Source organism: Macaca nemestrina, chromosome 17 (assembly GCF_043159975.1).
Source record: "Macaca nemestrina isolate mMacNem1 chromosome 17, mMacNem.hap1, whole genome shotgun sequence".
Classification (NCBI taxonomy): domain Eukaryota; kingdom Metazoa; phylum Chordata; class Mammalia; order Primates; family Cercopithecidae; genus Macaca; species Macaca nemestrina.
The window spans coordinates 60,134,360-60,150,602 of NC_092141.1; the positions used below are offsets into that span (position 1 = coordinate 60,134,360).

Genomic DNA, 16,243 nt, shown 5'->3' on the forward strand with positions numbered 1-16,243 from the left:
TCTTTTGTCCGTCCGGAGTCAACCATACTAAGACGCCAGCAAAGGCGCCATCAGACTGTGCCCCAAAGCGGTGCACAGGGCCAAGGGTCAGGGTTGGGGCTCTAGCCCCTAAATCCCCCTTCAGACATGAGGCCTTCTCCCTGTCCCGTACCCCGATAGAGAAGCCTTATGTATCCAAAGGTAAGAAACTGAAGTTTTCAGCTGGTGTTACTCTAAGAGAAATGTTCTGCATCTAAATTATCGCGTATTTGGAAGGGAAATGGCTTTTATGTCCCCTGGTATTGATGAGGATTTTTCTTCAATCTTCCTGCAATTACTGTGACAGGCTGTGCTGTTTTCCTTCTACTGGTTTTCAAGAAACAGGCAACAGTCGAGTGGTTTGAATGGCAAAGCCACTAGGATCTCCCCATAAACACTTCAGGGGAAAGAAAACCCCCACCCCTGATGAGAGGTGGGAGGAAGGGGTTGCCTAGAGGCACCAGCTTCTCCTGTGGAGCAAGAAGGCTCAAGCAGGCCCTCTGGGGCTCTGTGAGGTAGTTACTAGCACTGCTGGTTCCCAGTTTGGCAGAGGGTGTGTCTGGGGTGGGAGGAGGGGAAGGCACCCTTGAGAGCTAACTGAGGCCCCTCCTCACTGCCCGTCTGCCAGGCCTGAAGGGAACTTGGCGGTGCTATCTCTGCAGTAGGGGCAGGGAACCGAGAGCAGTCCCACAACAGGGAGCTACCTGGAGCCCCAAACTTCCTCTCCTTCCCCAAAGTGCAACCAGAAGCTGACAGACCAATTTCTCGGCTCCCTACCCCTTGGCTTGGCAAACACCACACCCTAGTCCCCCAGGAGCCTCTGAAGGGAAGGGCCTTACCCTTAGCTCCCAGTTTCCAGGAGGCCTTCCTCCTCAGACAGCCAGGTATGTGTCGAAAGCTGGCTATTGCTTTGATTCAGGAACAGCCTCTCTCAGCCTCTGTCTGTCTGTCTTTGGCACAGAGGAAAATGGACACAGAACCAACTAGAGGATCCCCCCCTCCAGTGTTCTCTTTTAAATGGGGTCTTTTCTGCCAATAGTGAGGAATAAACAAGAATAGTTCCCAACTGCCTCCAGAAGGAGGGGGTCAGGAAAAAGGAAAAAAGATTGATAAGGACTGGGAGGAGGGGAGGAAAGAGTAGAAAAGGGCTATAAAACTCCCTGTCCTTAAAAATGGCTCTCTCCTAACCAGACCCCTCACAGGAGCTGAGTCCACAACCCAAACTGCAAAAGGCAACCAGACCCAAGAGGGGATTAAAGCCATTTGGGGTGTAACTGGCAGATGCAGCTTCAAAGTCAGTCAGTGAATCAAACCATTTTGGTTATGTGTTTCAAAGAATTTAAAAATATATCCTAAAGAGATGGTCCTTTCTTAAAAATATATATGTAGCACACACACACACATATATATCTTAGAGCACAGAAGCATTTTTTTTAAGTCACTCTTCTCAAATCATCCAAATCTCCCAAGTGCTTTTCGCAATAGCTTGTTATCTCACCAAGGATGGGGAAATGGAGGTGCTGAGCAGGAGGGCAAGGAGTTGCCCTAAGACCTAGCCTATGGGACACAGGAGGGCCCGGCCCACCAAGACAGGTCCTTCATCCCACTAAACCTTAACCACCAAACCATGCTCCTTTTGCTTTCTGGTGGTATAACTTCCACGATTTTCCTGCTGGGCAAATATCAACGAGTGGAGCCTTGCCTAATCCAAGCAAGTGAAGTTTTCCAGTCCCTTGCCACACACTTCCTGGTCTCTTCTGGGAGCTGAATCAGCCAACGGAAAAGGACTTCGGCTCAAGGTGTGAAGGGAGCAGGCCCCCAAGGAAACTGAACACTGCAACAATCACATTTCAGGTACTGTGGGATTTTTTTTTTTTTTTTCCTTCCTGATGATAGTCTGAACCAGATATCAAAGCATGCTTGCTGCTGGAAATTCGCTTTAAATTATTAAATGGCCGACGTCTGAACGTTATCTGCTTTGTTTTGGGACAAAGCATACAGAGCCAGAGATGGAGAGCTGGGAGACCCTTTTTATGGTTGGGACAGGTGGAGAGGCTTAATTCTACTGGCCTGATGTGATCCCTAAATGCTTTTCTGCTTCTCTTCAATTTGGGCCAGTTCTGGGGGCTACAAGGGAATGTCCTAGGGAGAAAGTGATAAGGCAGGAACCTGTCCCAGTCACGTCCCCATATTCCCTGCCCCTCCTTGCCATGAGCCACCCTAAATCAAGAATTCCCTAAGTTTGGGTCCACTTTTAAAATCAATCAGACCTATCTAAAGAAGACAGGGAGACAGAGGCGGGGGCAGTAGTATCTGTTTGCCCCTTGGATCTATGGATATAGATTAAGAAGAACAGCAAGACGGAATTGAAACAGTAACAACAACAAAAAAAAAAAAATGAAAAGCACTGCAATGACAAACCAGGTGGACCTCTCTGAGGGCGAGAGGGTGGCCTTGTCTTTCTTCCATGAACGGAATCTCGGCTCCCATATTTTTAGACGGAGAAATATAGATTTTTTAAAACGGTATATTTTTTAGTTATTATTTCTCTCCTCGATAAAACGGAGGCAATATTTTAAAATATCTCAACAGCACCACTGGTGGGAAAAGCTTGCTGAGATGCTGTTTAACCAAAGGAGGAAAGAGAGGAGACCAAGGGCCAGGTGGTTGGTTGTTGGGCATTGTTTAACCACTGAGAGCCCCCAGCTCTGCTAGGCCTTTTAATCCTATCAGGTAGGATATTCCAGCAGTGGCCAGCAGCTGGGGCTCTAGAAGTCAGGGATCAGGGCCAAACAAGGCTCTGGGCTCTGCCCCTCTGGGCTCTCTCAAACCCAGGCCTTTCCTCTTAGCACTAGCCTCCTCCTAAGGGGGCAGCCCCCAAAGCCTTTCCCATCAGGCCTGTTCTCCATAGAGAGTTCCTAAAGGGTTACTGGCTCATGTAAGAAATTATGAAACATAACTTTGTTTTTTCTTTTCATTAAAAAAATAAAATATTCAAGACTATCAGCTTCTCTTTTGTTTTTTCTTTTTTATATAAAATATCAGCAAGCCGCAAAAAAAACAAAAATAAAAAAAAATTTTTTTTTAATGGGGTTGGGGGAAACAAAAAGGAAAATAATTGCTGAGGTAACTTCATACCTTGAGGTAGTTTACTTCGCACACAGCATTGCCTGACTACGCCCACATGTTGCGGTTGTCTTGTTGTTACTGTTGTTGCAATGTTGAAAGGAGGGGAACTCCACGCATGGGCTTTTCCATATGTAGAGAGGCCTTCCTCCCTTCCCACACACTTGATAGCATTGTCCAGGGTAGCTAAAGTGCATTACCTGGCTAATATGCATTGTCAATCAGTATATTAGGAGGGGAGGCCTAGCCTCATTTAACTGATGGCTTCTGTCCCCTACAAGGGCTAAACACTCCATAGGATCTTATTAAGCCTGGTAAATTAATAATAAATTATATTTACCCCTTGCTGTACAATGCTGCTGGTATTCTGAATTGTTTTTTAGACACACCTTTCATCATGCTGATAATGATTCATAGAGACAGAAGCCGTCAGTTAAAAATTCCTCTCAGATACAAACAGAAGCAAGTACTCTCCAATTTACTCAATTTGCCAGATGATGGACTTTAGCTTTATCGGGAGCTCAGGGTTGGGTTCCAAGTCCCACCACCAAGGAAACAGTGCCGTGGCTGGGAGTGCCCCACAACCCCTGCCTCTAGGAACCAGCCCTTATGGGAGCACATGGGCTGGGGTGAGGGCACCGTGGCAGCCTTTGGGGCCACTTAAGTCCTCCATGGAACTGAGACTTTATCAAGGGGAGTTAGCGTCCCCTTCCCAGTGCTCATATCCAATCATTAAAATAGACTTTAAAAAAATATAAAATCCGCCTGAGAACGATGGGAATCAGGGACAGTGGTCAGCCCCTACCCTGCTGAGCATTCAATACCACCTATGTGCACCTGGACATAATGTGAAGCCTACACGGGAGAGGGACGTGAATGTGGTGGGGAAGCCCCAACACAGTGGGGAAATTTCGGTTGTGCCAATTTGAAGATGGTGATCTGGAACAGATCAGCCACAAGGGCACTTCTTTTAAACGTGGATTATTATGTGTTTTAACCATCTTTCTCCCCATTTTCCCCTCTTCTTCATTCCCTATTGTACCTATTGGTTAGGGAGTGATTGGAATTAATCTACAGATACTGACAGTTCTTTTCCCTTGAGTCAATATTGTAAGCAAAGCAATGCATTCGTTCGCATTTTTTTCTGGTAGCAATAAAGATAAAACAATTAGTGTAAATATAGAAAGAGGCAGCAAATGGAGGTATTTTAATCAATTACCCAAGTAGGGGGAAGAAAATTGGAAAAATGTTAAGGTCAAGAAATGAACCATCCTTTAAGGCTGATTAAAACACCCCTCTGCATGTTTTTAAAACCTGAAGGAAATTTTATTTTTCTTCCCACTGAGGTGTAATCCACCCTCTTGGTGGGGCCTGGAGAGCTTCTATAAACAATCCACGTTTAAAAGTGCCTTGCGCTAGAATTTCTGACACCCCGAGGGGCAGAGAATGTTGGGCCAATTGGGTGGGTGTCTGGGGCTAAGAGATCAGGGTTCCTCACTGGAACATCTTTCTCAATCAAGTGGGCAAACCTGATCTACAGCCCGGCCCAGGTGTCCCAGATTCCCACTCATTCTCAGGCCTGCCGGGGAGAGCACACTCTCGATTTCTGCCCGTTGTTGTCCTGGACTCGAAGGGACAGGGAGGGGCTGGTCACTTCCTCCGTGCCTGGGCCTGGTTACTCTGTCCCTTCTGATGCTGCTGCTTAACCTGGGCCAGGATGTCTCGGATCTTCCGCTGAGCCATCTGCAGCAAGAACAGGCAAGAGGGTGGGTGTGAGGACCTCCAAGGAGACAGCCTTCCACGGAAGAGAGGTCATCAGGTCCAGACCCAGGCAATAAACATAATAGGTCACACGGGACTCAGAGGAAAGATAAAGAGGAAGAATGAGGGGTGGGGTGACCTTACATTTCTTTGCCTCCAGTGGAGCCTGAGCATCCCCTGGAAAATACAGCAAACGTGGTGGGTTTAAGTGGGAGATGGGGTTGGGGGACATGAAGGAAGGAGAAACAGTAGTATCAATCCATTCATCAGAATTTAAAATTTGACAAAGTTGATACACATTACCAAACCCAAAACAGAATGCCTAGAGTTTCTAGGCAGAAATATATTACGCATTGTACAGCAGTGGTCCCCAACTCCCAACTGTTCTGGCACCAGGAACTGGTTTCATGGAAGACAATTTTTCTTCCACAGATGGAGGTGGGGGTGGGGAAGTGGTTTCAGGATGAAGCCTCAAATCAGCATGCATTAGATTCTCATAAGGAGTGTGCAACCTAGATCCTTCGCATGTACTACACATCCCTGGAGCACTTCACAACAGGGTTCACCCTCCTATGAGAATCTAATGCCGCCCTGATCTGACAGGAAGCAGGGCTCAGGAGGTAATGCCCGCTCGTCCGCCGCTCACCTCCTGCTGTGCAGCCCAGTACCAGTCCGTGGCCCGGAGTTTGCGGACCCCTGTTATAGAGGGTCATAACTTAGGAGACATCATCAGAAATCCATGCTTCATTTTAATACCCCAGGAAAAGGAATAAAATGTCCAGATATGGCCAGGAGCGGTGGCTCACGCCTGTAATCCTAGCACTTTGGGAGGCTGAGGTGGCTGAATCACCTGAGGTCAGGAGTTCGAGAGCAGCCTGGCCAACATGGTGAAACCCCATCTTTACTAAAAATACAAAAATTAGCCAAGCGTGGTGATGCACACCTATAATCCCAGCTCTTTGGGAGGCTGAGGCAGTGAGATCACTTGAGCCCAAGTGTTTGAGACTAGCCTGGGCCACACGGTGAACCCTCATTACTACAAAAAAAATACAAAAATTAGCTGAGTGTTGTGGTATCTGCTTGTAGTCCCCGCTACTTGGGGGGCCTGAGGTGGGAGGATCACTTGAGCCTGGGAGGTAGAGGCTGCAGTGAGCTGTGGTCACACCACTGCCCTCCAGCCTGGGTGGCAGAGTGAGACCCTATCGCCAAAAAAAAAAAAAAAAAAAAAAAAAAAGAAAGAAAAGAGGAAGTTGATCTAGGTTGGGAAAATAATGTGGAGTCAATAAGAGGTCCAACTCCATCAACCATGGCTTGATGTTTTACATAGCTTTTCATTTAATTCTCCTTCTGATCAGCTAAAATTGCTTCCGTGTTTAATATTAATATATCCTGGCTTTGTGCATCTTTGGATATTTACTCTCTTAAAAAAAAAACAGCTGAATTAAAGATTCACATTTACCCTCTTAAGCTTCATTTATAAAATGAAATTGTTGTGAGAATTAAATGAGTTAATATATATAAACCACAAAAAACAGTGCTGGGTATATCCAAAGGCACCCATAAATCTTAGATATTATTATTATTTTATGGCTCTTATTAATACTTCCTTTTTTATTTGTTATTTTATATATATATTGTTGAGATGTAACGAAAGCCTCTTATAAATACTTCTCAAAGGGTTACCAGAGAAAGTAACTTATCCAAGGTCACATAGCAGAAAGGCTATATATGTGAAGTTTGAGGTCAAAGCTCCCTGGCTCCAAAACCTCCATACTTGATGCTGTACTATATGGCACTGGAAGCCAAAAAACCAAGAGCCAGTTTGCCCTAATTGCTCTAGCAGCCCCAGCAGACCACAAGCCTGCTAAGATCTGGATATCCTCTATGAATTGTAGGAACTGTGATCAACAGTCTCCAAAGTTCCTTTCCAGTTCTAACACTGATGGATTTAAGACTTTAGGAAAACACCATTAGCTGTCAACCACCTGTTTGCTTGCCTTGCTGAGGTTCAGCAAAATTTGAACCTGATATTGGCCTTCCCTTCCAGGCCCTGAGGCCTGTCCAAGTGCTGAATAGCGATGATGAGTTCTGGGAAAGGAATGGGAGGGTGAAGAGCAGAAAACAGAGAGAGAACAGCCATTCTGAGAAAGGCAGAGGGACTACATTTCAAAAAGTAATCAATCCAGGGTATTAGTACTGTTATCATTATTCCATGAACAAAACCAATCTTCTTTCATAACCAGTGCAGAAAGGGGTTAGGGAAGGACTAATGTAGAACATATATATCTATGAAACATATATACATTAAACTTGTCAAATCACTTTCCCTAGAGAATAATAAGAGGGAATATGTCATCTACACATCCCACTTCTGCAATAACCTAGCCCAGAGGCAGGCAGATGTGGCTGAGGCCCCAGGACTTGTCAAGGTCATGCAGGTCAACCTCTGGAGTCTCTGCTTCTCTGCTCCCTGGGCTCCTGCAGCCCTCCCGCAATGGGGGAGCACCATATGTACCTGACTGGCATAGAAATGTCCGATGATTTTCACGATGACCTGGTCGTTCTCATCAGGGGTCTGGTCTCTTGGTACTACCACCTCAGCTGCCGTCAAATTCTGCAACTCGTTCACCTGGGGGTGGCCAGAGAGGAGCTCAGGGTGCCATCAAGAAAGCATGGGTGGGGTTGGAGGAAGGAACCAGGGTTAACTAGTAGGGAGAAACTGGAAGAGTCAGGACCTGAGCTTGGGGAGTAGAATCAAGTAAATGAGCAAATCAGGAGTCCTGAGATTGAGCAGCACAGGAGGCCAGAGAGAGCTGTTGAGATTGGAGACCATGGCCCAGGGCTTTCAACCTGGCCCTCACAGCTCACCGTTTTGCCACCTTTGCCAATGACCCGGCCAGCTGCTGATGCTGGCACACGTATGTGGGTCTCCAGCTTCACTTCCTCCTTGGGACCAAAGAAGTTCTCCTCCTTGAGTTTGCCGTAGATTCTTCCCTGAGCCTGAAAAGAGGAGGTAATTGTTAATCAGTGGTTCATATATCTATGACAAAAGGGAAAAGTGGGAAAAAGGAAGCTCCAGCCCATATTTTCTGGCCCACAGGCCCTCCCCATCCTGGGTGGGCTAACCATCTAAGGCAGGTGAAGGGCAAGGCTCAGGTGGGCAGCTTGTCAGCACTCCTTCTGCTTAGCTATCATACTGGAGACCCTGGGTGGAGATTATGAGTTATAAGTAACTGAATAAACACTTCCCAAGGGAAAAAACAGTTCCCAGAGGAATGGAATTCACAAGCTACAAACCAGACCTATGGAGTCTGGACACGGCACTGATCAGCATTTCAAGGCCCTGAATGGCAACTAATCAAGTCACACAGAGAGCAGGCCTGTCTGACTCTCCAGTGGCCCAGAGAGCTGTCCCACTCCTCTATCATCACATATGTTAGGTTAAGCTAATTGATGGTTTATTTTTTGGCTGTCTGATCAGAAGTCCAAGAACCTTAGGATTTAGTGGGGACATAAAAGAATTTGGCATTAAAGGCCTTCCTTAGAAATGAAGGCAGAGTGCAAATAAGATGCCCTCGGACTTCTTTCCTTCCCATCTTCTTCTATGGACCTTAAAAAGGGAAGACGGCCGGGCGCGGTGGCTCACGCCTGTAATCCCAGCACTTTGGGAGGCCGAGGCGGGCGGATCACAAGGTCAGGAGATCGAGACCACGGTGAAACCCCGTCTCTACTAAAAATACAAAAAATTAGCCGGGCGCGGTTGTGGGCGCCTGTAGTCCCAGCTACTCGGGAGGCTGAGGCAGGAGAATGGCGTGAACCCGGGAGGCGGAGCTTGCAGTGAGCCGAGATCGCGCCACTGCACTCCAGCCTGGGCGACAGAGCGAGACTCCGTCTCAAAAAAAAAAAAAAAAAAAAAAAAAAGGGAAGACGAAGACAACAGAAATCCAGTTTGATGTCAATTTGAAAATAGCTCTGCAGCCCTTTATCCTGCATGGAAGGCTTAAAGATGTGATGAGGACTTGATGGCTAATGGGAAACTGCCCCAGCCTTTTTTCCTACCTCAGGGGAAATACTCAACCTCAATTCCTCCATGTTCAGCTTGCAAAACAATAAAGACCAAAACCTTGAATTGGGCCTCTGGCGGTCCAGTGATGATAACCATACGGACTTTGGAGTCAGGTGTTTCAGGTGGTGCAATCTAAAAACAAAAAGCTTGTCAATGAAGGACCCTCTATGGGAAGACCCCCACCATGTCCACAGTTGCCCTTCTACCACCCTTACTCCCAACTACCCATTCTGAAGACTTAGGGAAGGAAGAACAAAGACTCTGAAGCCCACATCATTACGCCTGCACACCAGAATTATTAGGAGGGCAGAGGTGGTCAGTTAGAAGGACTGGCTTCAATGACACTTTCTAACTAGGGCCTCCTGCTCTCTCCACTTACCAATCTCCCAATCTCCCAGAGAGGTTTCAGTGGAGTCCTGCCAACAGGCAAGGACACAAATGAAATGACCAACGGATAGAGGTCAGTGACTGCACCTCCAGTGGAGAACAATCAAGGTTTTTGCTCAAAGCTTTTAAGATAACTAAAGCAACTGGATTTAAGTTTGTGAAAATTTAACAGCACCCTTGTTTCACTATGACAGATTCTCCCTTCTCTCTCCCCTGGACCTTGACCAGGGAAGGCGACAGACAACTAACACTTAACTTGGTGTTAGTATGTAAGCGAAGGGCTTTCTTTGGCTACATAGCTTCATAATATTGTACTGATGAGGAAAGTGAGGCTCGGATCATATAGTGTATTGGGAGAAGGCGGTGATGAGGTGGATCTGGGATTTGAACCCAAGTCAATTGGTGTTAGAACCTAAGTTCTCTTTCTATGTTATAACCCTGCCCCTGCCCAGCCTGAAAACCCAGAAGCACTGAAGCCATCCCATGGGAACCAAGCAAGGTCAAAAACAAAGAGAACTTTGATTCCATGGGGGAAAGGTCCCTCACATGACACACAGAATTCTCAAATGAGTAGGGGGAATGTGGGAGAAAGTGCAGAGTGATAAAAGCAGAGCCCCTTCCCTTTCCAGAAACAGGAAGACCCACAGAGCAGATCACCTTGATGGAGGCGCTGGCAAACCGGGAGAGCTGTTTGATGTGCTGCCCCTTCTTGCCGATGATGGCGCCCACTGCCTGGGCGGGAATAAACACCTGCACCATCTCCTGCTCGGGAGCCTGCTGCCAGGACAGGGGGCGTTACTACCAGGGGGCCCAAGTAGCATGGCCCAGAAACCCTCCACTCCCCTGCCTTGCATCCTCAAGAAGGAAGGAGTAGACACCAAACTGCCACCCTGGGCTGCCAAGGGATGCTGTGAGCTCTTTAGTTCTTCCAATGCCCAGCAGGGCTAAAGGGAAGAGGCCAGGAAAGAGTGAGGTTACAGTGCTGCCTATGCCCCGGGAACTTTCTAGGCAGACATTTGGGAGCCTCAGAGCCAGTGGCTAGGAGCACTGGAGAGGAGGGATGCCCATGAGACCTTCCTTCCCTCTCCCTGCAAACTTGCCAACTCCCATAGGGTGTTGGGTCCCCCTAAGGCAGGCCACATATGGGCCCAGGGGTCCCGTGTAATAAGACCTTCCACCTACCATAAAGGAGCTATAGGGAGCAGCCCCAGTAACGCTGCTGGGAGGTGGCGGGACTGCGCTGGACGAGGCTGGGAAAAGACCTACAGCAGCCAGGTTCAGGCCAGGGATCAGGTGAGACTGCAGCTGGGGAAGAAAGGTGAGGACGAGGAGTCAGCACACCCTGACAGGCCCTGGCTGTACAAAAGGCGAGTAGCCCCAGGGGGAAGTGGGCCAAAAACATGAATTACATGCTTTTGCACAAAAGCCTATTCTGTGCTTTTCATACACTCTCACCTACACACTTCGGGTGTGGAATTTTAAGTGATATGATGTTCTCACTGGACTAACGGCTAGCAACTGCAACCAGAAATGCCAAACAGTTATACACCCTCAGGAGTTCTTCCTCTCTGGCTGTTCAGACTGCTGGAGACAGATGATAGACTCATGACACTGTACTATAATCCCCCTACATGAGAAAAAGGCGTGGAGACAGCTCCATCTAACTTCTAGGACTGTGGTTCTAAACATTTTTGGTCCTGTACACCAACCCCAAGTCTCCTTTAAAAATCAGATGAGTTGCATGCAGTGGCTCATGCTTATAATCCTAGTACTTTGGGAGGCCAAGGCAGGAGAATCGCTTGAGCCCAGGAGTTCGAGACCAACCTGGGTGACACAGCAAGACCCTGTTCCAAAAAATACAATTTTTAAAAATTAGCTGGGCATGGTGGTGCACACCTGTAGTCTCCTAGGTACTTGGGAGGCTGAAGCAGGAGTATCCCTTCAGCCCAGGGGGTCATGGCTGCAGTAAGCTATGATTGTGCCATTGCGCTCCAACCTGGGCAACAGACCAAGACCCTATCTCAAAAAAATTAAAAAAAAAAAAAAATCAGATGACAATGATGGATCCCCGCATTTCACTAAAGTGCACACAAACACAAATTGTACACATACTTGGAATCACAGGACTCAAAGCCCAAGATTGGACCCCTACTCTAGGAACCAGGTGAAGAATCCTTGCTAATTAAATACTATTTAAATACTATTTCTGACAGTCGAGATCCAAAACCATCAACTAAAGCTCCAAAGCCGCACGGCACAGGGCACATGTCCATCACCCCCCACCCCCCAAGTTGCTGTTGCTAAGACTCAGGAAAGGATAAGCAGAGGGTACTACCCAGCACTCACGCTCATGGCGGCCACATCGTTCTCATAGGCCTCCCGAACTTTCTTCATTATTTCCTGCTCGGCCCTGCAACAATTCTCAATGGCCCCCTTCACAGTGATGGTCCTCTCGGGGTTGTAAAGAGTAAGGTCTTGCAACCTGGCAGGAAGAGCAGAGTCGTGTCCTTTCACTGGCAGGCCAGGACCAGGCCCCGGCAGGAGCAAAGACAAGAGGCCAGTTGAGTCACACGCCCACCACTTCTGCAGCCTATTCAACTTCTAGCAAATAACTCTGCATCTCCAGTCTTTGGTGTCCCCAGTTTTAACCAGGGCAGGGAGTAAGACAGAGGGATATGACAACACCCAACTCAAACCTCTCTGTTAGCAACGGATCCAATGTCAGACAGATTATGGTTGTGTTTCTAAGTTTCTCCCTTGATTCTACATAATCCATGTCCTGTACCTTTTTGGACAAGAGCAATTACTTTGCCCACAGGCTAGTCTCTGATGAAATGAAGCAGCACACTGCTTGCAAGAGCAGCCCACCACAGACAGAAAAGGGCCAAGGTCACTTCTCACAGTGACAGACAGGACTAAAGCCCTGAGTCCCTGGCTCCTAGCTGCAGGCTGTCGGCAAGCCACAGGGAAAGAGGGCTGTCACGTGGTTGAACGTGGACTGTAGAGGCAGCACCCTACAACACCCCACCCCATATGGCAGTGGGAATGGGCAGATCCAGTCCTTAGAGAGATTTTTTGAATGTTCTTTATCACTTCTACTATTTTTCCTTCAAGAGGCAGAAAGAGCATCTATTTTAAAAGAGCACATGTCAAGGTTCCGTGATGAAATACTGACCCTGGCCTCCATGCATCCCCCACTCATAAATAGGGAAATAGAAGAGAGCCTTACGAGGAGATGGTGATTTTTGTCTCGGTATCTTGCTCTACCTTCTTCAGGTTCCGTCCTTCCTTGCCAATGAGACGCCCTACAAAGTTATTATGGGCCAGGATCTTCAGGGGAACCTCGTCAGCCCTTGGGAAGACAAAGCAAGAAGTGGAAGACAACAGCTCCTTCAATTGTGGGCATCATGAAGACTCAATCACCATGACACCCTAGACTTGGCATTTCCAAGTAAAACATCTCAAAACTTATCAAACTGCATACTTTAAAAATATGTATGATTTATTATACATCAATTGAACATCAATAAAGTCAATTTGCTTTATTTTATTTTTTGAGACAGGGTCTCACTTTATCACTCAGGTTGGAATGCAAGGCTCACCACAGCCTTGATCTCCTGGGCTCATGCGAGCCTCCCTTCTCAGCCTTCCGAGTAGCTGGGACTACGCACACGCCCAGCTAATTTTTCTATTTTCTGTAGAGGTGAGGTTTCACTATCTTGCCCAGGCTGGTCTAGAACTCCTAGCCTCCAAAAGTGCTGGGATCAGAGGCATAAGCCACTATGCCCAGCCAATAAAGCTATTTTAAACAGCACAAGTGTATAAAGGAACATGTCTAGCAGATTCCTTGCATCACTGTTTTATGATAAGGAAAAGTTTAAAACAATTTAAACACCAATCAAGAAATAGGAGATTGGCCGGGCGCGGTGGCTCAAGCCTGTAATCCCAGCACTTTGGGAGGCCGAGACAGGCGGATCACGAGGTCAGGAGATCGGGACCATCCTGGCTAACACAATGAAACCCCGTCTCCACTAAAAATACAAAAAAATTAGCCGGGCGTGGTGGCGGCGCCTGTAGTCCCAGCTACTCGGGAGGCTGAGGCAGGAGAATGGCGGGAACCCGGGAGGCGGAGCTTGCAGTGAGCCGAGATCGCGCCACTGCACTCCAGCCTGGGCGACAGAGCGAGAATCCGCCTCAAAAAAAAAAAAAAAAAAAAAAGAAATAGGAGATTGATCACATGAACTATGGATAAGCTATACTGTGGAATTCTATGCAGTTATAAAAAGAATGAGGTCTGTCCATATGTACTAATATACGTGCTGATACAGAAAATGAAAAAAATATAGAACAGCCTATTCAGTGTGATTCTCTTTGAGCTAAAACACATGTGCACACACGCACACATGAATACACACAGGCACACATAACCATACATGTAGGCACGCATACATAATATACACACACTTGTGAGTGCACAGAATTTCTAGAAGGTCATACAACAGGAGTAAGAAGGGGTGGGGTATGGCGGCACACGCCTATAATCCCAGCACTTTAGAAGGCTGAGCTGGGTGGGTCACTTGAGTCCAGGAGTTCAAGACCAGCCTGGGTAACATGGCAAAACCCTATCTCTACAAAAATCACAAAAAACAACGCAGGCGTGGTGGTGCATGCCTGTTGTCCTAGCTACTCGGAAGGCTGAGGCGGGAGAATCCCTTGAGACCCGGAGGCAGAGGTTGCAGTGAGCTGAGATCATGCCACTGTACTCCAGCCTAGGTGACAGAGTCCCTGTAAGAAGATTTCTCAGTTTACATCTTTTTGTGCAATTGCTGACTGTATTTCTTATATGTCTGTATTACAGCTTGGAAGTTGAGTTGGGGAGGCTAACTGGACTACCAGTCCCTGAAGAGCCAAGAAAAGCTGGAGACTTACGTTTTGGTGTCCTTGGCCTCTTTATGCATAATCTCCAAGATCATCTTGCAAGCGGAGGAGCAGCCCTCAGGGGTGGAGTGCACACTGATGGCTTTTTCAGCTGCACCTGCATTCTCCTTCCTATGCACGTCTATCCTGGGGGCCACAAGAACAAGGCTGGTTAGTCGTCCCCAGTGATACCAGTACTTCAGACTCCCCACCCCCACTACCACTCCTCAGTCAAAGGCATAGAACCTGCTCTTCTTGGAACAAGGCCAATCAAGTTCAAATTTGGGAAGGGCAATGAAAGGACTGGAGAAACATGACCCATCTGTTACTATGGATTCTGTCTCAGACCAGCAATGCCTCAATCCACAGGTGGTTGGTGGCCAGGCACGGTAGCTCATGCCTGTAATTCCAGCACTTTTGGAGGCCAAGGCGAGTGGGTTACTTGAGGCCAGGAGTTCGAGACTAGCCTGGCCAGCATGGTGAAACCCCGTCTCTACTAAAAATACAAAAAAATCAGCTGGGTGTGGTGGTGCACACCTGTAATCCCAGCTACTAAACAGGTTGAGGCACAAGAATTGCTTGAACCTGGGAGGAGGCTGCAGTGAGCTGAGATCACACCACCGTACTCCAGCCTGGGTGACGCAGTGAGACTCTGCCTCAAAAAAATAAAAAATAAATAAATAGATAAATAAATAAGTGGTGGCTGGGGACAAGAACACAGCAGGGGTGGGAATTACACAAATGCAGGGGTGGGAACTACCAGCCCACAGTTCCAAAGCTGCATTTCCACTTGAATTTCGTATGTCCCCCTTGAAACAAATATAAAGAGAGGACACAGTGCCCCAAACTCAAAGTAAATAACAAGAGTTACTATGATAAGGACATAATGTGGCATGTCCTTTGCCACTGAGTACACTGATAAGATATAACAATTAGAGAAAAGGCCTGGTGTGGTGGCTCATGCCTTTAATCCCAGCACTATGGGAGGCTGAGGCAGTCGGATCACGAGGTCAGGAGCTCCAGACCAGCCTGACCAACATGGTGAAACCCTGTATCTATTAAAAATACAAAAATTAGCCAGGCATGGTGGCACGTGCCTGTAATCCCAGCTACTCGGAAGGCTGAGGCAGGAGAATGGCATGAACCCGGGAGGCACAGGTTGCCATGAGCCAAGATCACACCACTGTACTCCAGCCTGGGCAACAGAGCGAGACTGTCTCCAAAAAAAAAGAAAAAAGAAAAAAGAAAAGATTAGAGAAAGAAGGTAACAGTGGCAGAATGGGAGATGGGACACAATTAATGAGGGTCCTAATTTTGGACAGGTTGGCCAGCCCTGTTACCACATTAAGTGGTCATGAAATCACAGAGGACTGAGGAGTGGCTGACTCATCAAAATGAGGTTTGCTTGGAGACTTTTTTATGAAACTGCACGAAAAATTATAGAACCTCTCTTGCTAATACAAGTGTGTGGCCCAGCACCCCAAGACCCATTCTCCCTCCCTATCTGCCCTCCCTTTCCCAGGAGGCTGGTATTGGAAGCAGTGACCCCTGAATGCTCCAGGCAACATTTCCTAAAAGGTAAATGTTGATGTCCCCAGCATGCTTCCAGGCTTCTAGTGGGCCTCTTTAGGTACCAACCACTGTTCCCTAGCAACCAGCCTCCATTTCCCAAGAGCCAGGACTCACTTGGACTGGGTCTGTTTTGTGATGTTGCGGATGGTGGCCCCCTCCTTGCCAATGATGGCACCCACATACTGGGTGGGCACCAGGAGCCGAAGGGGGATGTCCACTTGCTGCTGCTTGGCTGGGGCCCCCGCTGCCACAGGTGAGCCCTGGCGGGGCTGACCCCGAGAGCCAAAGCCCCCTCGGCGCCCATTCTCAGGTCCCTGTGCTATCTGCTCATCAGGGATGTAGGAGACCTTCAGAGCATGGTTCTCCAACTGGTGGCCATTCAGCTTCATGATGGCT

The 16,243-nt window shown here is 47.7% G+C and overlaps 1 protein-coding gene across 3 annotated transcripts in view; it reads right to left on the reverse strand.

Annotated features, from left to right (window-relative positions):
- Nucleotides 1-1,868: 1,868 nt before the first annotated feature.
- Nucleotides 1,869-16,243, reverse strand: part of LOC105472337 (insulin like growth factor 2 mRNA binding protein 1) — a 58,372-nt gene continuing 43,997 nt past the window's right edge. For all 3 annotated transcript variants that reach the window (XM_011725480.3, XM_011725483.3, XM_024789928.2), the window contains 10 exons: nt 15,962-16,243; nt 14,288-14,422; nt 12,588-12,710; nt 11,705-11,840; nt 10,541-10,663; nt 10,016-10,135; nt 9,029-9,103; nt 7,774-7,905; nt 7,421-7,534; nt 1,869-4,887 (listed from right to left, as the gene is read on the reverse strand). In XM_011725480.3, coding sequence (XP_011723782.1) covers nt 4,795-4,887; nt 7,421-7,534; nt 7,774-7,905; nt 9,029-9,103; nt 10,016-10,135; nt 10,541-10,663; nt 11,705-11,840; nt 12,588-12,710; nt 14,288-14,422; nt 15,962-16,243 — 1,333 coding nt within the window. In that variant the 3' untranslated portion in view covers nt 1,869-4,794. The remainder of the gene's footprint in view (nt 4,888-7,420; nt 7,535-7,773; nt 7,906-9,028; nt 9,104-10,015; nt 10,136-10,540; nt 10,664-11,704; nt 11,841-12,587; nt 12,711-14,287; nt 14,423-15,961) is intronic.